Here is a 26,202-nt window from a genome sequence, read left to right on the forward strand (position 1 = left end):
CCACCTCAAAGCCGCTAAGCGCCAGTGAGAGCGATACAGACCCCCTCAGGCCATGACAGAGGTGACATTCAACTAGCTGTAAGTCCATGTATCATCACAAAAGTTTTGAAAATATTTTATGAAGGTTGAAAAGTTACTTAGTGCTGCTTTAATACCCACGGACTAGAAAAGATGTCAAAGTTCTTGTTCTCCCTTTCTTACACCCTGCGCTCAATAAGACAAGTATTTCAGGCTGACAACATAATGAGCACGTCAAGCCTTCAAGAGTCCAAACAGGACCAGAACCAAGTGGTATAATTATTCATTCCCATCTAGCTGATTGGCTCTGATTGCTACCTGGAGAGCTTCATGGTGACCCTCAGCATCATGTGCTCCATGCATGTTCATAACAGTGGGATCCTCTCGCCCCTATTTAGAGCGTTCCTGCCGTGTGTATGCTATTTGCAGCTTGAATAAACTCGGTTCAACGTGTGTGTGTGTGTGTGTTGTGTAGTGGTGGAAGTGCTCCATCGTAAATAATCAACTTTCATCCAGCTAGTAAACAGACCAATCGGTTGCTAAGGCCTCTTCAGACCCTACGGGCCCAGAATAGGCTCCACATGCTGCGGGATTGAAGGCTCAAATCCCTGGATCTGGTGTCCCCGGGCCGGGGTGATGGCAGAGGGGGAAAAGGAGGGGGCGTGTCACTTGCCTAGAGAGAGAGGTCATCTCTCATGTTGCATCTTCGCTAAGACAAACATACCAACACTCATCCGCTCGAGTCTTTTACTTATTCCTAGCTTATTTTGGAGATGTTTACCACCTCCAAGTATACAAAGTGACATGTTTTGCTGGGCTCAAATGTGCAGAAAATTCAGTACTGCCATGTCTCACGTTACAACATGACACAACATGTGCTAACATACTTGGACCATGATGCGCGCTTTTGTGCGCTTATTACTTCATTCTGTTTTGGTTTGGCCAAAGTACAACGTTTTTATCCCAGTTAATAAACATGAAGGCAGCGCTTGGAACCTGCACAGTGCGTCACAAACATTTTTTTTTAGTGTGAGGGAGAAAACAGCCTTGGCTGGATAGCGGGAGGGGGGGGTCGGCCTCTGGGGACTCAAATATTCATCTTGTCAAAAGCGGAGAGAGTTAAGGGGGGGACATGCTTTGTCTAACACCCCCCGGTCCTGGGGGGTGTTTTGTTGGGGGTTGCGCACACACAAACACGTAAAGCCCCGCCAGCTGTCTACGGGCTGAAAGATGGCCGCCGGAGCTCATCGGGAAAGTAAGGCTCTTTGTACTTTTTGCACAGCGACCGGCGAGCGCTAACTTCTTGACAGCGGCCAGCCGCCATTTTGGACATGGCCGCGCCGCCAAGCGATGCGTCCAAAATCTGCGCAAAATGTTTCGTTTTGAATCAGGAACCGATTAAACGGCTCGATACTGTAATGTTACATCAAAGCGGCCATGCTAAGCGGCCTGCACTGTGGGTGTATTGTTTGGCGTTTTCAGCAAGGGGGAGGTGAACCCTGCTCTTCCAGTGATCCTTGCTTGGATCAGCCTTTTTCGTCATCCCCTCATCCATATTTATCGCTGCCCGCGCTCCTATCAGTGAGCGGCTCGCCGGAACAGCCAACTGCATGCACGCCTCCCGCCTATTCGCCCCACCCTGTCTTTTTTTTTTTTTTAAATAAACTGTTATGCAGTATTTTGGATTTTTTTTTTTTTTTTTTAAGTGCGTAGGTGGAGAGGAGAGGTCGAAGCGATTGGCTTCGCCGTCCTGCCCGATCGATCCGCAGCGTCGGTTGCCAAGCGATTGATGGAGGAGGACGAGGAGGAGGCGTGAGGGTCTGAAGGAGGGCATGATTAGAATGGATGAGGAGGAAGGAGTACCAGATAGAACATTGTGTTCTCCACGGGGCCAAAGGACGACACGGCGAAGTAGACGTCTCGTTAATTAAAAACATGATTACTTTCTACTTCCTGTTTGCCACTTTCCTCCTACAGTTCTCCACAATAAAAAGATGATCCACTCTGGGCAACAGCTTGCATCAATAGCAGCAGCGGCCCGTTCGATAGAGCGTGTGTGTGTGTGTGTGCGTGCGACTGAACGTCCTGACCTTGCAAAAAAATTGCCGTGCCAGTCCTTCCATTTACAAAATGAAACAAACATCACACACACCGAGAGGGCAATGTTCAGGAAAAAGGAAAGAACAAGACAAAGGGATTAAGAAAAGGAAAAGTTGTGGAAGAAGGAAAATAAAGTTGGGGAGGGTTGTTAAGGAAAAAGAAATCCAAGGAATGTTAAAGAAAGAAAGAGGAAAAGAAGAAGGGGAATTCAAATGTAAATGTAAAATAAGGTAAAAAAAAAAAAAAAAAAAGTAGAAGCAAAGCAAAGACAAGGAATAAAAAATGGCGTATTACAAGGGTTAACCATACTGCAGCATTGGTAACCATGGCAACTGGCAGTTCAGACCTGCCTCAAGGTCATCTTTGGCTCCTCCGCTGCTTTGCCTTCGCTAACTTGCCGCGTTGCCGAGAGCGATGAAACGAAACGCCTCGCCAGCCATGCGACTCCTAACGAGGACGCGCTTGTTAGCGGCGAGAAGGCTACGGCAGTTATTGCAAATATCAAACGGCACGGCGTTCGCTTTTTTTATCCTTGCCGACGTCCCCGACCTGACACCAACGCACCAAAGGCGCTGATTGATCTCCTTTATCCGGAAAAAAAATATATAAACTTTTTGATCTGGAGCAAACTGGAGTGTGGCCATAACACACTGTGTGTTAGGGGCTAACACCATTTAGTGGAAAACTTTTCTTTTCTTTTTGGCATTCAATAAGGTCATAAAATAAAAACTCACTTTCAGCTTGTCTGCTTATGTCGTCTTTCAGTCACCAAACTCCACCTCAGAAAACACTTGACTTTCCAAGTACCACGATAATGACCAACATTAACATATGGTAGCCTAGTAGGCCTAAGTAAACAATGAAGAGGTTTCATTTATCAAGTATATTTAATAGTTTTGGCCACTTTAACATAACACACAGTTTGAGCAATTACACTGTTTGAATATTTGAAAATAAAACACAAATTAATTTAAGTGATTCACATAAAAATACAGTAGTGTAGTAGGCCTAAGTATTCACAAAAACAAGGCAGAGATTTTATTTGACAAGTGTATTCAATATGTTTGGCCACTGTAACATTACACACAGTTTGAATATTGGAAAATAAAACACTTACCATTTAATCAAGTGATTCACATTTAAATACAGTAGTGTAGTATGCCTAAGTATCATTAAAAACAAGGCAGAGATTTTTTTTGAAAAGTGTATTCAATATTTTTGGCCACTGTAACATTAAACACAGTTTGAATATTGTAAAATAAAACATCCATCCATCCATTTTCTACCGCTTGTCCCTTACGGGGTCAGGGGGGTGCTGGAGTCTATTCCAGCTGCACAAGGGCACTTATCACTTAAATGATTCTTTGGCGTACCACTAGTGGTACCCGTACCACAGTTTGAGAATCACTGGAGTACATGTTTAATACATGTACACCAGAGGTGTCCAAAGTGCGGCCCGGGGGCCATTTGCGGCCCGCAGCTAATCGTTTACCGGCCCGCCACACATTCTGCAAAAATTGCAAAATTGATAGTATTGCAAAAATTAAAAAAAACATTAAAAAAAAGTGGAATGAGGTGAAATCTACTGAGAAAAAGTTGCAATGTTGACACAAAGCTGCCATGCAGGCTGTTTTTTTTTCTTTTGTCTTTGTTTAATTTTTTTTGCCATTGCTCAAAAAAAAAAAAGACAAAAAATCTCTGTTACAATGAATTATTACTTAAAAAATTTCACTTTAAAATGTTTTATGTGGAAAAAATATTGCATATATTGTGTGGTTGCCATAAAAAAACAAACAAAATAATAGTTCAAATGTAAAATCGACAGATATATCTGAAGTTGATCTCGTAATTTAAGTGTTAAAAGTAAAAAAAAAACTAATAAAAATGTATCACTTTATGAGTGGGGGACCTTTTGGATCCATAATGTATTTAGTAGGATTTTATTTAACATTTCACTGTGATTACTCAAAAATATGAAATAATTAAAATCAATGGTGTCCTGCATTATTGATCTTTTAGGGCTGGAATTACTAAATACTGCATATTTCAGTTTTACTATAAAAAACAAAGTTGTCTGTCTTTGACAGAAAAGGCATAAAACCTTTTTTTTTTTTTTTTTTTACTTTATATCAACCTGAAGTTGATATAGAGATTTACTGTAAGCGTTAAATAAAAAATAATAATAATTTGACTTATTTTTTACATTTTAATGACTGAGACCCTTTATGGTCCCCGGGAGCCCTAAAGGTTAAAAAAAAAAAAAAAATTCCATATATTTTGTTAAGGTTTGAAAATGAAAAATATCCAAATGGCCCCCGAATGCTTAAATTTTTCCGTGTGCGGCCCTCAGTGGAAAAAGTTTGGACACCCCTGATGTACACCCATCTGAGCCTACATGAGCGCCGTCGCCGGGCGGGCTGAGAATAGGAGAGCGGGTTCAGGGGCGTTACATTAAAAAGGTGGAAAGTGGGGGTGTAAGGGGATTGGGGTGGGGGGGCTGTAACAGCAGCTCCTCATTGATCTTTTCATCTCGGAAACCTTCAGCTTTTTATGAGACTTCGCTGTGATTTATGCGCCGCAGGCGGCCATTTCTACCACATGGACCACCTGACAGTTGACTGGCTCCGCCTACCTCTCTCGCTCCCCCACACACACACAGGGGCCTAAATCATATGTTGTACACAGCGGCGTGAAGAGGTGACTCACTGTGTGTCTAATAAAGCAGCACTTGTGTGGGCTTTGATCGCTCCTAACATTGCTGGACCGGGATCTCACCAATATGCAGTATAACAAGCCGGAACCAGGACCCTACGGGCCAGCTGGCATCTATTTGTTCAGGTCTATAGAGGCTAATGTCTGTCCAGCATCAAACCAAGGCAAATAGACACACCAAACAACTTGACACTGACTTCAAAGTATAGAGTGAGACTTGGATCAGCACCAAATAGTACACCTTCACACTGCAGCCTACGATGTCCAGGTGGGAACTTTTGTCAAATCCCATCTTTTTATGTGTCCAATCACATTACAAAAAAAATGCGATGTCTCATATGAACGCAAACTGACACGTATGCAGACATGGCGCCATGCCGTCACACGTGCTGCAGTGTTTACGAGAGTACCGTATTTTAGACGCACTTAAAATCCTCTTTTTCTCTCAAAACTCGACAGTGCACCTTATAACCCCTAATGTACGGAATAATTCTGGTTTTGCTTAACGACCTCAAAGCTATTTTATTTGGTACATGGTGTAATGATAAGTGTGACCAGTAGATGGCAGTCAAATATAAGAGAAACGTGTAGACTGCACTATGATGGCAGTCACACACAAGAGATACGTGTAGACTGCAATATGACTCAAGTAAACAACACCAACATTTTATAATTTCCATTGAAAATACAGAACATTGCACACGGAACTCAAAAATCTATAAAAATGTTTTAGTACGACTTTGGTAAGCTATGAAGCCACACCGCTTGATGTGCTTCAACATTTGAGTATTATTATGGTGTGTGTATAAGGTAAAACATTATCTGGCGTTTTTTTTCGCAATATTATGCAAAAGCAACTTTTCTTACCTTCTGGTACCTGCTGATCTGTATTTGGGATCTGCATAGGTCCTGAAAAATTGCGCGTGTCCGCCTTTCTAATCCGTGCCGACACCATAGTTGATAAGCTTTTTCTTTTTCTCTATCTTCTTGTTATGGGACATTCATCTTCCGCTGTTGCCATTTCTAATATAAAGTAATGTAAAGTTCTTACTTATATCTGTCAGTAAACTCGCCATGAAAGCGCTAAAACATACCGGTGTAGTGAGTTTATATTATTCACCCAAGGAACTTTAGTTATTAGAGTTTCGGTCAGACGGTTTTTCACCGGACACAATACAGCGTTGTTGTTGTTGTTTCCGGATGAGGAGAGGCTGCTCCGTTATTTATTTAAGTAAATTCTGAATGTCATTAAAACAGTTAGCTCCATCTTTTGACACTTCTTCCACCCCCGTCCTTGCACGCTACACCGCTACAACAAAGATGACGGAGAAAAGACGCTGCCGAAGGTGAGCCACGTAAATAAGACCGCCCACAAAACGGCGCATAATGAAGACACTGTCAGAAAGCGGCTTGAAGATGATCTGTAAAACATAATCTATGCAACATTTTGACCAAAGAACCACCATTTCATGTTATGTAGACAACAAGGAAATGTTTTCAATTTAGAAAAAATTTAATAATATGACTCCTTAAATGCACACTTTAATCCGGTGCACCATACTTATGAAAAAAGATCGAAAATAGACCATTCATCGGCAGTGCGCCTTATGGTCCCGAAAATACGGTAATCATGGCTCCAATTCTAGTAGGTCGCATTTTGGCATTTTGGCATGTGGGACATCTGTCAGATGTCCGATGTTCGCTCCGAAGAGCGTCTGAGGGAGGAGTCGGAGACAAGAGCGGTGGAACACTAACGTGAGTTTTCTACTCATTTGTCAACTATTTATTATGCGACCGTCGATTTTGGCGAATAATTATGTCGCTTGTCGCTTTTTGATGACGTATTGGTCGAAAGAACGCGACCAACACGCGATCGTTCAGACTATACAGGTCCGATACAGGTCACATATGGACAAAAAAATCGGAATTGACCTCGAAATGAAGGGAAACGTCTTTTTTGGACTAATGTCCAAGCCTCCACAAAGTTTATAAAGCAGGGGTGTCTCTGGCCTTGTTCACACTGCAGGTCAATTCCCATTTTTTTGCCCTTGTATGACCTGTATCGGATTCTTGCAATTCTGACTTTTTCGAATCCGACCCAGGCCTTTTTCGTACATGGAAATAAATCGGATATGCATACCTGCCAACTTTTGAAACTCAAAAATAGTTTCAGCATTCAGACAGGTTAGATTGTGGCTAAAACCTTTACATTTGTCATAATCAAAGGCAACTTTTGACACACAAAAAAACTGCAAAAATTTGACCAAATTTAACTATTAAAAAAAAAAAGTTAGAACTAAATAAAAAAAATTGAAATCTGAAAGTATTACGGATGGACAGACAGACAGACAGGGTGATATGACTATTTACAGTACCGGTCGGATAATAATGATGTATAATGATGCATATTATTTTTCAAATATTATGTAATTTATACACATTTTTTTTTATCCTTACATGAGCATGTGAAATGTAATCATTATTCAACTTACTGTGTTATCATAATAAATATGAATTGAAATCGTCCCAGCTTGAAGAACATACATGTATTTTCTATTCAATTATTTGAATAATGTTATGGTAATGACATCAGATTAACTGTCATAGATACATAAATAAAAAGTTAAAACGTATAGTACCATAAGTTACCATCATAGATGTCTTCGAATCTATGATTTTTTTAAAATTAAATTACTGTCGTTTCTCAAATAAAAATAATTCATAAAAAATATTATTAAAGTTGCAATATTTTAACATGCCCTATGGAAATAACATTGTCGTCTGGATATCAAAATTGAAAAATACTAAAAAAAAAAAAATTACCTATGATTTTAAAATAGTATTGTTAGTTACAAAATAAGGGAGAGGAAATTATGCATTTACTAAATTAATTCAATTTTAGTGCATATCTCCTTACTTGTCAGGAGTGAACACTAAAGGAGACCTTTCCTTTCTTCCATCCCAACATTAGTGCAGCATAAAGTGAAGTTTGCGTAATTTTCCCCTTATAGGCTTTGGAATATTCTTCACGGAATAACTGTAATTTTATTTTTGTTTTAAGACTCGTTTGCGATTTTTCTCCAGCTGATTCCATGACCGTCCATTCTGTTGAGAACAATGGCGATTTGGTGCCTAGCGTTTGGCAGTGGAGCTATAAATAGCCTCTTGCACAGCATACGGAATCGCTCGACAGGTAGTTATCAGAGCAGTGCCGATTATAATTGCTTTGATATGGTTCTTTTGCGATTTCCCGAATATTTTTTTTTATAGGATTTCAAGGTAATCATTTTTAATGGAAAACTGTAGTTTTTACCAGTCCAGCCGTAAACCGGAATGGATGATCAAAAACCGTACTCATTACGGGAAAACCCTAATTGTTGGCAGGTATGGATATGTATCGAATGCGACTGCAGTCTGAATGCGACTGCAGTCTGAACGCTCTGCTCGCGTTCATCCGACCAATACGTCATCAAATAGTGATCGGTGTCATTATTTTTGGTCAAAATAGACTGTTGCAAAATTAATAGTTGACAAATGAGCAGAAAACTGGCAGAAAACTCCCGTCAATGTTCCACAACTCCTAGCTGTCTAACTGCTCACCGACGTGCTCCTCGGAGCAGACGTCGAAGCAAACGTCCCGCAAATGTTTGCCCTAATCCTTCATAATCTTCCACGCGCAATAACTCGGTTCAAAAAATGCTGATTGCACAAAATCCTTGAAATTGCCAGAAATGCGACAGACTACAATTGGAGCCACGATTACTACAACAAAATCCCACCCTGCAGTGTGAACGTAGCCTGAAGTTCCCCAAATAAAACTATAGGTTGATTGGTGCCACACTGCAAAAGAAAAAAAAATAGCTAACGATAAAAAAAATTGTTATGTAACCATAAAAGTAGTTTGATTTAAGCCTGGATTATAAGCAATGTCAGTTTGCTTCTCCCCCTCCAAACCCCCCTGTGTAGCAAGTAGAGGTGGGAATCTTTGGGAACCTCACTATTCAATTACGATTGCGATTCACGAGCTACGATTCGATTAAAAATCGATTATTGATGCATCTTTAATTCATGTACCTGTATATTGATGCAGTTTTACATTTCTTTTCGTTTCCCTAAAAGAGTGTAACTCACTTGCAACTTTAAAAAACTATTCATTTGTAATAAGAAACAACTAAAATAATTCCCACATTTATTAAATGAAAATGTGTGCAAAACTGGAACATAAGTGCCCTAAAATAAAGGAACTGGTCGGATCTCTCGGTGAGATGGCTAGCTGCAGAGCACCAAATTTTAGAACTGTCTGCATTACTTTATTTACAATAAATAGATCGATTATTGATTATTGACGTTTACTAATCGATTCTATAATCCTTCCATGTCCGAATTGGGATGCGTCTAAAAATCTATTATTTCCTCTGCCCCCAGACGTGCTCCTCCAAAAACAAATCCAACCTGGAGTCACGACGTCGCAGACCATAAAGGCTGTGACTGGTCAGCTTGGACTACATTGTGTCCTGTGTACAGTATATGTGACTTTGCAAACACCTCCCTTTTCAGATCAATACTTGCACTCAAAGTGACTGTCACTCCAAAACGTCTCGCTTTAATTGCCATTGTTTGCTCGCGACAAAGGAAGCAAACAGGCTAGTAAATAGTCGATGAGTTTGATTGTTCCTTTTTGAGGTAACGCTCCAGAAAACACAGCCCACTAGCATTTCAGTGGAGTATTGCACGCAACCCAGACCAACACCTGTAAAAGGATCAAGACCGCGCTATAGTCTGGTGCGGATCAAAAATGAAAAAAGGAACCTTGGTGTGCAATTCAGTGCGCTTAGGTTAGAGTTTAAAGTTAAAGGTTTTTTTTACTAGCTGAGATGTAACAAAGATGACATAAAGATTATAAAGAGGTCATCAATCAGGCAGTCTTGGTCTGCCGGTCTGATCCGGTCCTGGGTTATGTGGACTGCGTTCATCAAATGAACCGTACCAGCAAAGTAAACGGATAGAGTTTGCTTTAACCCATCCATACATTTTCTACCGCCTGTACCTATCGGTGTGGACAAGTCGCCACCTCGGGTCAACACGGACAGACAACCATAACTATAACTAAATAAATAATTATAATATATATATTTCTTCAATAAAGTGTCAATAAAATGTAAGTCCAAATGAAAATAGAGCTTCACTACTTGAGTCATAATTTTTGCACTTATGAAACTCCTCTAAGACTTCAGCTCAGGACTTCTTCTGTTGGTTTGAGATTGTCATTAATGCTTTTTAATTAGTTTTTATCATGCATCCTCTTGAATACATTGTTTTACCCGCCCCCACTAAGTTTAAATACGATTGAGAACTTGATATTATTTGTTTTTCCGCACAAACCACTATGAGTTGCTGGCACCAGTAACTAAAAATAGAAAACATTTTTATTTAATTAAAACCTGACAATATTTATGTATTTATTATATTCTCATAACCAATCAACTGAAGGGTTATGTATGTTCGCTTGGTCATATTACCTGGTTGAGCCTGTTGATTCATTCCCAACTGGAGGCTTATGTATCGTTCAAAAATAAAAAAGACGCTAATGGTAGAAGTCCCTTGCCTGTCAGGCCACCCCACTATTTCAACAGCACTGCTTTAACCAGATTAAAAATGAGGAGTGTGAACACACCCTAACAAAAGATGATGAAAGAGGCTGTTTGGACACCATCGTCGATAACAATCAGCATATTGGCATAATCCTGCTGACAAACAAACTGCAATAAAAACATACCTCTTTGTTGAGGTAATGCTTTGAAGACGAAGAAAAGCCGCAGCTTTGTATGTATCAACATTTACATCTCAGTATTTATCACTATTTTTCCTGGAAATAAGTTTTAGTTCTAAATCGCGCGTGAGACAAAACATTGTCAACAGCAGCAAACTCAAATAATGACATGGCGTGCATGAGGTCAAAGGTCATGAGGACTCATCAGCTGGGCAGCATGAAGCAAAGAAAGACATGGAAATGGGTGTCATGGATACAGTATCAACAACATTAGCATGCCTTCATGAGCAGTGTATGTGTTCTATTTAAGTGTGGTTGCTGCATTGAAGAAGGTCAAAGGTTACTTGTAGAAACAGGTAGAAGGTGTCTTACCATGGCTCTCAGTTTCTTGGTCTGGGAAAACAATGCCTTCACTTTCAAAAAGGGGCTGCAGGAAGGCCACTACAGAGAAAGGAAGCACAGAGGGGGGTCGGGGTAGGGTGGGGGGGTGTGGCGTCAACTAATGGTTCAGAGAAACAACCAATAGGAGCACAAACCTCAAAGTTGTCCAAAAAGCTGAACTAATTATAATTTTTTTTGCTGTCATTAACATTAGATTGTGACTAAAAGACATTTGAACAAGTTAGGGCTTTCACTTTCGGCCTGTTGGTGAAGGCAGCTCAATCGCTGCTTATCATCATCACCACCATCATCATCATCATCATCCCAACCTTTTCATTTGTCTAAATGCCTGCCGCACTCATCATCCCCCAGGGAAGAGGGCACGGGGGGCTTTTACACGCAGCACTAAGCCGCAGTTAAACATTAGATCACAATCTGACCTCACTCATTAATCAAAACATCACCATCAGTATGGACTTTAACACTATACTGCCAAACAGTACGCGTGTAAAAGGCACTGACGTAGACTGTACACCAACATAAACAGTACTGACTTAAACAGCACTGGTGTAAACAGTATTGACTTCAACAGTAAATCATAAACAGTGCTGGTGTAAACAGTACAACATAAACAGTACTGATGTAAACTGTATTGACTTAAACAGTTTAACATAAATAGTACTGACTTAAACAGTACTTTGGAAACAGTATTGACTTAAACAGTATATCATAAACAGTACTGACTTAAACAGTACTGATGTAAACAGTACAACATAAACCGTACTGACTTGAAAAGTACCAATGTAAACAGTCCTGGCTTAAACAGTATAACATAAACATTATAACAAACAGTACTGATGCAAACAGTATTGACTTTAACGGTATAACAAACAGTACTGACTTAAACAGTACTGATGTAAACTTTATTGACTTGCACAGTATAACATAATCAGTGCTGATGTAAACAGTACTGATTTAAACAGTATACTAACATTAACAGTACTGACTTTAACAGTACTGAGGGAAACAGTATTGACTTAAACAGTATACTAACATAGACAGTAATGACTGAAACCGTACAGATGGAAACAGTATTGACTTTAACAGTTTACTAACATAAAAAGTACTGATGTAAAAAGTACTGACTTAAATAGTACACTAATAAACAGTACTGATGTAAACAGTACTGACTTAAACATTATACTAACATAAACAGTACTGATTTGAACAGTACCGACTTAAACAGTATAAACAATACTGATTTAAACAGTACCGACTTAAACAATATACTAACATAAACAGTACTGATGTAAACAGTACCGACTTAAACAGTATACTAACATAAACAGTACTGATCTAAGCAGTACTGACTTAAACAAAACAGTACTGATGTAAACAGTACCGACTTTAATTGTAAAAACAGGACTGATTTAAACAGTACCGACTTTAATTGTAAAAACAGGACTGATTTAAACAGTACCGACTTAAACAGTTTACTAATATAAACAGTATTGATGTAAACAGTACTGACTTAAACAGTACACTAACAAACAGTACTGACTTAAACAGTACACTAACAAACAGTATTGACTTAAACAGTATACTAACATAAACAGTACTGATTTAAACAGTACCAACTCAAACAGTATACTAACATAAACGGTACTGATGTTAACCGTTCCGACTTAAACAGTATAAACAGTACTGATTTAAACAGAACAAACTTCAACAGTATACTAACATAAACAGTACTGATGCAAACAGTACTGACTTCAACAGTATACTAACATAAACAGTATACCGATGTAAACAGTACTGACTTAAACAATATACCACCATCAACAGTACTGATGTAAACAGTACTGACATAAACAGTATACCACCATAAACAGTACTGATGTAAACAGTACTGACTTAAACAATATACCACCATCAACAGTACTGATGTAAACAGTACTGACTTAAACAGTATACCACCATAAACAGTACTGATGTAAACAGTACTGACTTAAAACAGTATACTAACATAAAGAGTAGCAACATAAAGCTAATGACTAAAGCCTGCAGTGATGGACATATCAGTGATTTAGGTGACTATTAAAGAGCACACTGATTGAAGTGGCTAATCAAAGCTGAAGCTGCAGACGTTCCCTGATGGTCTTCCATGCAAGTAGGTCACACAGACCTTTGCAAAGATATCAGGGATGGTTTGATGCAGCACAGATTTAACAGCTTTAAAAAGCATTGAAAAAAATTTTCATCAGTAAAAAAACAACAACAACAACAAAGCAATGAGTGTCTTAGGTTGTTTTTGTGTACATCTATAAGTCGTCTGCATAATTACCGGCTAAAATGTCACAAAAACAAGAGTAGAGCTTTGTGGATCTTTCCAGTGACCTGATCAAGAACCTTAAGATTCATAATGCATATTTCAAAAATGAGTGTTTAGGGTTACATTTACACCCACTTGAAATACACACACATGCATTTCACTACAGTGTGAAGCACATTTCCCCGTGAGTGTTCATACTGCACGGACTATTTACACATTTGGAAGTTGTATTTCTTGACACTTGCACAGTATCGTGCACCACTGTGCCTTTGTACAGTACAGCAGTAAATGTGTCTGCAGGTGCTGTTCATGATGGCGTGCATGAGTCTCCGGATGGTTGGAATGCTGTGATGAGATGCATGACAGCATGTAAACAAAACAAACAAAAACAAGTATGGAGATAGACTGCCATGCAGACGGCATCTTGCTAAAGGCCTACTGAAACCCACTACTACCGACCACGCAGTCTGATAGTTTATATATCAATGATGAAATCTTAACATTGCAACACATGCCAATACGGCCGGGTTAGATTAGTAAAGTGCAATTTTAAATTTCCCGCAAAATATTCTGCTGAAAACGTCTCGGTATGATGACGTTTGCGCGTGACGTCACGGATTGTAGCGGACATATTGGGACACCAGCTATTAAGCCGTCTGTTTTCATCGCAAAATTCCACAGTATTCTGGACATCTGTGTTGGTGAATCTTTTGCAATTTGTTTAATGAACAATGAAGACAGCAAAGAAGAAAGCTGTAGGTGGGAAGCGGTGTATTAGCGGCTGGCTGCAGCAACACAACCAGGAGGACTTTGAGTTGGATAGCAGACGCGCTACCGTGAGTACGCAGCTTTGGCTTCCAAACATTTGATCGCTTGCCCGTACGTGCGTGCCGCTATGTGCATGTCACGTACGTAACTTTGGGGAAATATATGTGCTGTATGAACTTCACGGAGGTGAACGGTACTTTGGGCTGTGGGATTGAGTGTGTTGCGCGGGTGTTTGAGTTGTATTGGCGGGTTATATGGACGGGAGGGGGGAGGTGTTTGTTATGCAGATTAATTTGTGGCATATTAAATATAAGCCTGGTTGTGTTGTGGCTAATAGAGTATATATACACAACCGTTCAAAAGTTTGGGGTCACCCAAACAATTTTGTGGAATAGCCTTCATTTCTAAGAACAAGAATAGACTGTCGAGTTTCAGATAAAAGTTCTCTTTTTTCTGGCCATTTTGAGCGTTTAATTGACCCCAGAAATGTGATGCTCCAAAAACTCAATCTGCTCAAAGGAAGGTCAGTTTTGTAGCTTCTGTAACGAGCTAAACTGTTTTCAGATGTGTGAACATGATTGCACAAGGGTTTTCTAATCATCAATTAGCCTTCTGAGCCAATGAGCAAACACATTGTACCATTAGAACACTGGAGTGATAGTTTCTGGAAATGGGCCTCTATACACCTATGTAGATATTGCACCAAAAACCAGACATTTGCAGTTAGAAAAGTCATTTACCACATTAGCAATGTATAGAGTGTATTTCTTTAAAGTTAAGACTAGTTTAAAGTTATCTTAATTGAAAAGTACAGTGCTTTTCCTTCAAAAATAAGGACATTTCAATGTGACCCCAAACTTTTGAACGGTAGTGTATGTCTTGTGTTTATTTACTGTTTTAGTCATTCCCAGCTGAATATCAGGTCCCACCCGCCTCTCACAGCATCTTCCCTATCTGAATCGCTTCCATTGCCCTCTAGTCCTTCACTCTCACTTTCCTCATCCACAAATCTTTCATCCTCGCTCAAATTAATGGGGTAATCGTCGCTTTCTCTGTCCGAATCGCTCTCGCTGCTGGTGGCCATGATTGTAAACAATGTGCAGATGTGAGGCGCTCCACAACCTGTGACGTCACGCTACTTCCGGTACAGGCAAGGCTTTTTTATCAGCGACCAAAAGTTGCGAACCTTATTGTCGATGTTCTCTACTAAATTCTTTCAGCAAAAAAAAATGGCAATATCGCGAAACGATCAAGTATGACACATAAAATTGACCTGCTATCCCCGTTTAAATAAGAAAATGTCATTTCAGTAGGCTTGCTAATATGGATAGTAATAATCCTGCACTGCACGGTTTCGCGATGGTGGCTGATGTGTGAGATTATCACAAGGTCATGATGCCTTCACGCACCAGCCGCATCCGGATTTCACTTGTTTACGTCCTCCTCCTTCCTCCGTGCGGAGCTTAGTTAAAAAAAAAACAACACACACAGCCGAGTTAGAGGCGAGGCTATAGCGGGGCTGCTTTCCTCCATCAACGTCTCTCATTGTTTCATGGCCATCGCGCACGACGCGGATAAAAAAAAACGCTCCGTTAAGCGCGTTGAAGGCGATAATAATAATAATAATAATAATAATAATAATAAAGATAATAAGAAATAACAATGAAGAGCATCATCGCCTGTGGGGGCCCTGCAGAACCGAAGCACCGCATCCGCCCACCGCATCTCTTACCTCCCGTGTTGGTGCGCTTGGTGCTGCTGGCCTCGGTGGGGGTCTCCAGGGGTCTTTTGCGCGAGTCCGGAGGGTCGGCCTCCATGTGGGGCTGCTGGTTGTGGTGGAGCGGGGTGGCGAAGAGGCCGTTCTGCTGCACTGCTCCGCCGGCCATCATGTTTGCTCTCGGATGATTAAACCCCCCCTTCCCTTTGCTCGGCTATGGCGCTCTTGACGCAGCGGGGCCGCGCGCGGGCGAGTCCTCGGAAGAGTGTAGCGCGCGCGCGCGTGTCCGCAATATCGGGCGAAGACACAAAGCTGTGCGGGGGGAGGGAGGGGGAGGGGGTGCGCGCACACGATCGGGAGATGCTGTGCGGGGGGGGGGGGGGGGGTGAGGGAGAGAGGAGGGGGGTCGAGAAGATTCCAGGAGAGGAGAGGCTGGCTGGTGAGGCGCGTGCACGAGACGTCAGTCTTCCATCAAGCGCGAGTCGTTGCGCTGCGCACGCACGTATACACGACAAGGTGCGAGGTGCGGGGGCGCGCCTCTGCTGCTGCTGTCAGCCTCTGCCGAATCAATCCGGCGCAAAAAAAAAAAGGGAAAAAAAAGGAAAAAAAGACGAAGAAGACGAAGATGATGAAGGAGCGGCGCAAGAAAAGGATCCGGGCGCGTTCGTGCGTGGTTGTCAGGAGCGCGCAGACACCCCGTGGTGGGGCGACGGAGGGAGAAGGAGACGTTGACTGCTTCTCCGGCTGAAGATGCTGCAGTCTTTGCTTTCCACAGCATCCCTCCTCTCACTGGGTGGAGGGGCGCTGACGTCACAGGGCCGCGCGGTGCCTTCAGGGGCCTCACGTTAACTACAACTCCGTTGCATTTTCCCTTGAAGAACAACCGAGTCTTCGTTCGGCGCCTACGCAGACCGAGCAATGTTGTGACCCGTGTCAATATTTGCACTTATTGTGCACATACTGGTCACTTCATTAGGCACACAAGCTACAGCGGGCTCCAATGCAAAGAGAGTAATTAATAGTCACTTTCGATTAACACTGTCAGAGAGAGGTTTATGAGTAGATAATAAATAATAGCTTGTAGTCTGCTATGCAACAGCACAGCATCCCAATGAGGACTGTTTCCAATATTTTTTGGTTGGAAAACAGCCGGAGTCCATTTGTGTTCCACTGTTATAGAGTCCAAAAAGCCACAAAATGTAGCACCCTGCAGTGACAGGCTACACAAGTACAGTAGAAGCAATCGTCAATACGATCAATCATAATATACTCCGTCAACATTATTATATTGGTGTGTTGGATGCCATTATTATTATTATTATTCCTCGTTCGTCCACAGCAAACTCCTCCAAGTGTGGCCCCACCTTTCAAGGAGTCGCCTCGCATGAACACACCTTTTCATCCGGAGTGACCGGTGACAAGGAAGCCATGTCAGCGGTCATGTGACTCACCTGAGTGCGTTGACATCTCGGGGGCGCCTCAGCTGGGGGGGATCTGAAGAGAGAGGAATCTTCGGCGGCTGCGGTTCCGCCCGGGAGCGACGAATCCTCCTCGCTCTTCCTCTCCGGCTGCTCGTCGCTCACACACGTGCGTGGTCTCAGGCGGACGGGCGAGCACCATCAGTCCCTCCTCTGTCCAGTGCACGGATGCAGAGCGCCCTCATCGCCTCCTGTAGCTTGTAGTCAAGGTGACATTGCCTGCGTGCACACACACACGCGCGCACACACACACACAGTTTCACACGGCCATGACAGAATGCAGAGGGGAGCCAGCGCACCGTTCTAGAAGGGAGTATACGTGGCAGCTCGTTTGGGGCCTGTGCACCGGCACCTTTAGGTCCGAGCTGCATTCACGGCTCCATCCAGATGTTTCTACGCATGTGGAAAAAGTCAAGCAGTAAAGCACACTCCCCGACGGTATTTTTGGCTTATTTTTTGACGAAACTATACAAGTGCAGCTGTGCTACAGATGTTTGGTTCTGGGAACTTCCTTTTGACACCTGCCACCGACTAAACAGCGCCACGTGCCGCGTGCCGCGTGCAGGAAGACGCATTAACCAAGAATACTTCAGGTCCAAATATGACACTGAGAGGTTTGGATGACCATAAAGCTCCAAAGGAACTTTGTAATTTGCAATGAACATCTTCCTCTGAGAGGCTACCGCAGCCATTGAAGAGGCTGACATTTTTAGACTATGGCGCCATCTGCTGGTGAGAATATACAGAAGAACAGCACAGTCATTATTTTGTTGTACAGTGGAAGCTCTAAAGCAGGGGTGTCAAACTTGTTTTCATTGAGGGCCACATCGCAGTTAGGGTTGTCCTCAGAGGGCCACTTTTAACAATGAGTAATATATGAATATACATGTGTATATATAATACATTAACAATGTATTTTTTTACTTAAGCTGCAAAAAAAAATTAACATTTTACTTTAAAAACTGGCAGCTCAGTCACCAGAATTTTACAGTAAAAGCAGTGGGTTTTTTACAGCATATAAAAAAATGGAATAAGTAGAATGGAATGGAGAAACAATACCACTGTTTTTAGCGGTAAAATTCAAGCAACAGAGCTGCCAGTTGTTGGTTTTTTTACCGTCCAATCTTGTTTTAATGCTCTTTTTGTTTGTTTTTTTATGTTTTGGTGTCTTACTGTATTTGGAAAAAAACAGTACCAAAGTTGATTTTACGGAAAAAACTCAGTCGGCGGAATTTACCCGTAAAATATATTATCAATTGTACAGTCTATAATTTGATCATTTGTTTTGAAATCATAAGTCAAGCAGATATTTAAGTACAGTATTTATCTTGATTTTAACCAAAAATATTTTTTTAATACATAATATAATATTTTGATAATATTGAATTACTCCGGCTTCCTTCCACCTCCAAAGACATGCACCTGGGGATAGGTTGATTGGAAACACTAAATTGGCCCTAGTGTGTGAATGTGAGTGTGGATGTTGTCTGTCTATCTGTGTTGGCCCTGTGATGAGGTGGCGACTTGTCCAGGGAGTACCCCGCCTTCCGCCCGAAGCAGCTGGGATAGGCTCCAGCACCCCCGCGACCCCGAACGGGACAAGCAGTAGAAAATGGATGGATGGATGTTCAAAGTGGAATATTTGACGGGAAGTAATTGGACCCTTATGTCAATAATTCATAACAACATTGATCTTGATTCTTTATTACTTTTTAAGCAATGAGTTTAAAAAAAAAATCCCACAAAAATTCTTAGGGAAAGAAAAAGGGCCCCACTCATAAACGTGTTAAAAATAAGTCATTCATTAATATTATTATTTTTCTTTACCCTATGGTAGTATACATTTTTATTATATTTTAATTGATTTTTGGGGGTGGGGGGGTTTCTTTTCTTTTCGTCAAAGAAAACGTATTTATGCAATATTTCCCCAATAGGTAAATAATGTATACCAAGATTGATTTTGAGTCATTATTTTTAAAGTTTTAAAGAAAAAAATAACTTTTATATGACATTTATTGTATTTTTGTATTATTTCTCAAAAAAAACAAAAGAGGAAATGTTAAAGGAGAATATATACAGTATATTGTATATACTGTATACAGTGAATTAATTGCAACCAATTTTTTTTTTTTAAACATTTCACCTGTATTCCACTTTTTTATGTTTTTTTGTAACAGTACTACTTTTAGAATGTGTCGCGGGCCGTTAAAAAATTAGCTGCCGGCCACACTTTGGCACCGCTGGCTTAAATTGTTAAGGAAAAAGTACAAGACTTACAGTTGGAAATCAAACTGCAACAAAATAGAATATTATATAGAATGTATATCAATGGATATATAGCTTATTAGATAGACATACACAGTACAGTGAACCATGCTGCGCTACCAGCCTGAGTGGTGGAAGTGCAAACGTCGCCACCAATCAAAAGTCAAACTCACCAATGGACACTTTAATCACTTCTTGTCTCCCCCGCTTCACATTTGCATGATTGCCCTCCTCGCTGACCCGCTCTCTGCCTCGCCTACGAGATCGATAGCAGAGTCAATGGAGGAGGAGGAGGAGAAAGAGGAGGGAGCACTCTATGAGATTGAAAGGATGATGTCAGTCGCTGAAGTCACAAAGAGAAAACTACTAGTACGAGGGATGTAATGATAAAACGGTATTAACGATAAACCCCGGAGGTTGGTACTAGGTTTGCACCAAGAGCTTTTGGTACTGTTGTCATATCGTGATAATGCATGTTGACGACACATTTTAGCTGTGTCTCGCCAATTTGACAGAGACAAGCGAACAAAGGCGTACTCAACGCAATGTAGCGTCCTCGCTAGTGGTGCCAAACCACTTCTAAACCACTAAACCGAGCCTCTATTTTTGCAAATACAGTACAGGCCAAAAGTTTGGACACACCTTCTCCTCATTCAATGGGTTTTCTTTATTTTCATGACTATTTACATAGTAAATTGTCAGTGAAGGCTTCAAAACTATGAATGAACACATGTGGAGTACACTACCGTTCAAAAGTTTGGGGTCACCCAAACAGTTTTGTGGAATAGCCTTCATTTCTAAGAACAATAATAGACTGTCGAGTTTCAGATGAAAGTTCTCTTTTTCTGGCCATTTTGAGTGTTTAATTGACCCAACAAATGTGATGCTCCAGAAACTCAATCCGCTCAAAGGAAGGTCAGTTTTGTAGCTTCTGTAACGAGCTAAACTGTTTTCAGATGTGTGAACATGATTGCACAAGGGTTTTCTAATCATCAATTAGCCTTCTGAGCCAATGAGCAAACACATTGTACCATTAGAACACTGGAGTGATAGTGGGCCTCTATACACCTATGTAGATATTGCACCAAAAACCAGACATTTGCAGCTAGAATAGTCATTTACCACATTAGCAATGTATAGAGTGTATTTCTTTAAAGTTAAGACTAGTTTAAAGTTATCTTCATTGAAAAGTACAGTGCTTTTCCTCCAAAAATAAGGACATTTCAATGTGACCCCAAACTTTTGAATGGTAGTGTATATATATATATATATATATATATATATATATATATATATATATATATATATATATATATATATATATATATATATATATATATTGCATTCTATTTGAGTTACTTTGAATTTACAACCCCCTGGTGCTGTTTTGTACTGTTTTGTACAGTTTTTGTACTTGCTTTGATTATTTTCAACTGTTTGTATAAATAAAAAAATATTTTACATTTTTTTAATTTTTTAAAATTAAAATAAAAAAACGAAATAAAGTGGTCCTCGTGTAAAACTGGAAAAAAATAATAATAATAAAAATATATTTTTTAAATAATATAAAGTCTGTAGTTCCTAAATCCAATGTTTTCCTTCTTCTAGTATACATAAAATCATTTTAAAACAATGTTGAATCGACACCTATCTTCCGGAAGGCAAACTTGCCGAGCACAGATCCATAGGAATATAAATCGATACATCAATTAATCTTTACACCCCTAATAGTCATCTTTGATTGATTGATTGAAACTGTTATTAGTAGATTGCACAGTGCAGTACATATTCCGTGGTGGTCAATTGTACGGAATATGTACTTCACTGTACAATTCTACTAATAAAAGTCTCAATCAATCAATCCATCCGTACAATTGACCACTAAATGGTAACACCCGAATACGTTTTTCAACTTGTTTAAATCGGGGTCCACGTTAATCAATTCATGCTCGTACAATGTTCCTGTATACATACCAACACAGCGCTAAACGACAGCACTAATGGTTATCTTTTATTTTGAAAGTACACTTCCTTCCCAGCTGTGTCTTATAAGTTCTATTTTTGCACAGTTGTAATAGATTGAATAGATCAAAACGACCTAATTCCTTTGCTCAACTTATGTTAATAATTCCTGCCATTTAGTGTGTGCTTGTTACTTACCTGCAAATACACTTAGAACATGATGGGAGAGTATGATTGATGGAGGTACAAACATATACGGTGAAGTCCTGGCGGCCATGTTGACTGTTTTGGAGCTGATAAACACCATATTCTGTTCACGCACCAGACTCCACAACATTGGTCTTGAGACAGCTAAAACAAGGTCTGTATCAAAACAGTTCCTTATTTTTGAAAGACAGTACACCACTCGGTAGAGTCAGCAAATAAAACTAATAAATTAAAACTAATAATTGCAGCTGGAAAATGTTGGGTTGCTTCCGCCTAGCTTTAGTGGCTAACCGGATATGGAAGAGTGCCCAGCAAAAGTAGCGGTAAAAAAAAAAAAAGGAGTACCACTCCCTTCCTGTAGGTGGCAGTGATGTAGCGTATAACTGGTTGACAACTGCCAATCATATGAAGGCCACAAAACGTCTGTAAAATAAATAAAAATAGATTTTAAAAAAAAGAAAGAAAAAACACGAGTGTAAGCTAGAATAATAAAACACATAAATAGGACAATAAAGTTCAGGCAGTGCCTTAAATGCCGTTTCTTTCTTTCTTTCTTTCTTTTTAACTTCAATCAATCAATCAATCAATCAATTAATGTTTACTTATATAGCCCTAAATCACGAGTGTCTCAAAGGGCTGCACAAGCCACAACGACATCCTCGGTTCAGATCCCACATCAGGGCAAGAAAAAAACTCAACCCAATGGGATGACAATGAGAAACCTTGGAGGGGACCGCAGATGGACTTCGAGTGGATCTAGCATAATATTGTGAGAGTCTAGTCCATAGTGGATCCAACATAATAGTGAGAGTCCAGTCCATAGTGGGGCCAGCAGGAGACCATCCTGAGCGGAGACAGAACAGCAGCGCAGAGACGTCCCCAACCGATGCACAGACGAGTGGTCCACCCTGGGTCCCGACCCTGGACAGCCAGCGCTTCATCCGTGGCCACCGAACCTGTGCCCCTAATATTTATTGGATTTTTTATAAGAAACAAACATACATAGACTTCACTGAAAAAAATAATGTATAGGTATTTAAACTTAGAAAGAGAAAACATTGAATTGCATTTTGTCTATAATAAAAAAAACTAATAAAACAAAACATTATAATAATGAAAAAAATAAAACAAAACATTATAATAATGAAAAACATAATTTTATATTATATATATATATATATATATATATATATATATATATATATATATATATATATATATATATACATACATATATATATAATATATATATATATATATATATATATATATATATATATATATATATATATATATATATATATATATATATATATATATATATATATATATATATATATATATATATATATATATGTATGTATGTATGTGTGTGTGTACATATATGTATATGTATATGATGTAAATCAGTGGTCCCCAACCACCGGGCCGCACAAGAAATTAAAAAAAAGAAATTTTTATTTTTATTTTTATTAAATCACCATAAAAAACACAAGATACACTTACAATTAGTGCACCAACCCAAAAAACCTGCCTCCCCCATTTACACTCATTCACACAAAAGGGTTGTTTCTTTCTGTTATTAATATTCTGGTTCCTACATTATATATCAATATATATCAATACAGTCTGCAGGGATACAGTCCGTAGCACACATGATTGTATTTTTTTATGACAAAAAAAATATATAAACCCCCCCGGTCCGTGGGACAAATTTTCAAGCGTTGACCGGTCCGCAGTTACAAAAAGGTTGGGGACCACTGATGTAAATGATACGCATAGATAAACACGCCATCTCTGTAGTATGATTTTCTGTATATCCATACATAAGAGTAAAGAGACGGGAGTATTTTTTTGTGTGTTTATTTAATTTCATTTTTTTAGAGGTTGTACTATCATTATCTAATAAAAAATGTTTGTGACATTCACTATAGTTATTGTTTATTTTTTGGGAAAAAAGGGTTAAAGGACACAATGTTGTGTAATTTTGTAAAATCATTGCTATAAAGCAGAGGTCCCCAAACTACGGCCCGCGGGCCGGATATGGCCCCCCAGCGTCCAAAATCCGGCCCGCGGAAAGTCCCAAGTTAAAAAAAAAATTTTAAATTTTTTTTTTGTATTATTATTATTTTTTTAATTTGTCCTTACTAGTCCATTTTCTACCGTCTCCTAGCCACTCAGGCAAATCATATTGTCCTAAAATGCATTTTACCATCGATAACGTGACATGCAGCAAGTGCGCTCTTTAAGTCAATTAGTGCGCGAGGAATATATATGTATGAATACATATATATATATATATATATATATATATATATATATATATATATATATATATATATATATATATATATATATATATATATACACACACACACACACACATATAGACCCATATACATATATATATATATATATATATATACATATATACACATATATATACATATATATATACATGGACATATACATATATACACACACACACACATATATACACTTTTACATATACATACACACACACACATTTACATATAATATATATATATATATATATATATATATATATATATATATATACACACACACACACACACACACATATAGACCCATATACATATATATATACACATATATATACATATATACATATATATATACATGGACATATATATATACATATATACACACACATATATACACTTTTACATATACATACACACACACACATTTACATATAATATATATATATACACACACACACATATATATATATATATTGTGTATGTATATATATATATATATATATATATATATATATATATATATATATATATATATATATATATATATATATATATATATATATATATATATATATATATATATATATATATATATATATATAACGCGGCCCCCAGCCAAATTGTTTTACCCCAATGCGGCCCCGGAGTCAAAAAGTTTGGGGACCCCTGCTATAAAGTATTCAAAAAAATTAAAAAGATAAACATAAATATGTTTCCTTACCAAAACTAGGGATCATGAATGTTTTTCTAAATAAATTATTATCCACTTTAGCCATCTTTTCTTAAACGGGTCTTCCCTCAGATGTAGAATACGAGTCATTTTCTCCATCTTCACTTTGAGGCCCTTTCATTGACATCAGTTGAAAAATATATACAGTAATTATTTTTATTTTTTAAATTAATGGTTAAGTAATAACCACGTTCACACAAACTACAGAAAAGGCAGGGATGATGTTTATTTTTAATCAACATATTCAGTAAATACTTTCCGTGTTATGATTATCTTCAGACACAAGATGGCGCCATTGAGCCTGGTTGTGTTCAGACACAAATGACCATGTGAGTAAAGACATTCAAACGTTGCATTTCTTCACATTAATCAGTGTGAATCTATGATAAGACGTGTTTGGTTTGAACACAGCATGCGGAACATTATCACGTTTGCATTTAAGCTGTGTTCAGTGTTGGAGGAATATGTATTATTTCCCTCTTTTTGGCAGAATTAGAACACTTTAGAATTGGCCTTCAATGTGTGATTGATGCACTCACACACACATGAATCATTATCAATGATGTCATTAAGTACAGGCCTGAAGAGAGAGAGTGGAGGGGAGAGTGTGTGCGTTAAGTTCCAGTTTCAGGTCTTAAGTTTGGATTTGAATTCATGCCGAGGCGGATAAACCTGGACGGACAAAAAACCTGGGAAGACGGGCAGCCATTAGACAACTCGACACGCTCCCTGACCATGTATTTCTGTTTGTTAAATTTCAGTTCTTGTCCACCTCTCATCATTTTAGACATCCTTAGAACCAAAGAATCTGGGGTGAGAATCCTAACTTATCAGTAAGTAGTTCAGTCCAGCAATTAGATGACAACTGGTTGTAATCTGACCTCCTTCCCATCATGGCGTCTGTGCTCTGCAGGCGGCCATATCGCCGGGGGGGAAGGTAAACATAAAAAGTCACGTCCACCGTATTCTTTACTGCTGTAGTTTGTTTGTCCAGCATCTGACTCGCCTGCGTGCCGTGAGAACCTTTCCCTACTGAGGTCCGTAAACCAAAAGGACATATTTGTGAGGAGTTTTTTTTCTGCCGAAACCAGAAAATCACACTTCATCTAACAAAAAGAGGTGATTACATGTTAGTATCAAGCAAATAGACAGCTGACAGAAACATGAAGCCGTGACTGAGCATCCCGGATCCAAACAGTCCTGACTGCGGCGATGCCGGTTCTCCATTGAACGTCCGGTGCTCTGATTCACAGACCCCACGTTGACACCGCACACTCAGAGTCATCACCACAGGAAGTAGTCCTCCATACGCCTCCTGGGTTCATGTTTTTATTCCATAACAACATAATTCACACGCTAGATTGCACGGGAACCATTGAGGGTTAGACCAGTTGAGGACGCTCATAGATGGGCATCTGTTATGTGTATACCTTTATTAATTTTATTATTATTATTA

General features: G+C 39.3%; 1 protein-coding gene across 1 annotated transcript in view; it reads right to left on the bottom strand.

Annotated features, from left to right (window-relative positions):
* The window catches only part of LOC133659143 (uncharacterized), a 60,547-nt gene extending 44,005 nt beyond the window's left edge, over positions 1-16,542 (bottom strand). Inside the window, exons 1-2 of the mRNA XM_062061878.1 lie at positions 15,814-16,542; positions 10,973-11,041 (exon numbers count right to left, since the gene is read on the bottom strand). Coding sequence (XP_061917862.1) covers positions 10,973-11,041; positions 15,814-15,970 — 226 coding nt within the window. The 5' untranslated portion in view covers positions 15,971-16,542. The remainder of the gene's footprint in view (positions 1-10,972; positions 11,042-15,813) is intronic.
* Positions 16,543-26,202: the final 9,660 nt, after the last annotated feature.

Source organism: Entelurus aequoreus, linkage group LG10 (genome assembly GCF_033978785.1).
Source record: "Entelurus aequoreus isolate RoL-2023_Sb linkage group LG10, RoL_Eaeq_v1.1, whole genome shotgun sequence".
In the NCBI taxonomy this organism is placed as follows: Eukaryota; Metazoa; Chordata; class Actinopteri; order Syngnathiformes; family Syngnathidae; genus Entelurus; species Entelurus aequoreus.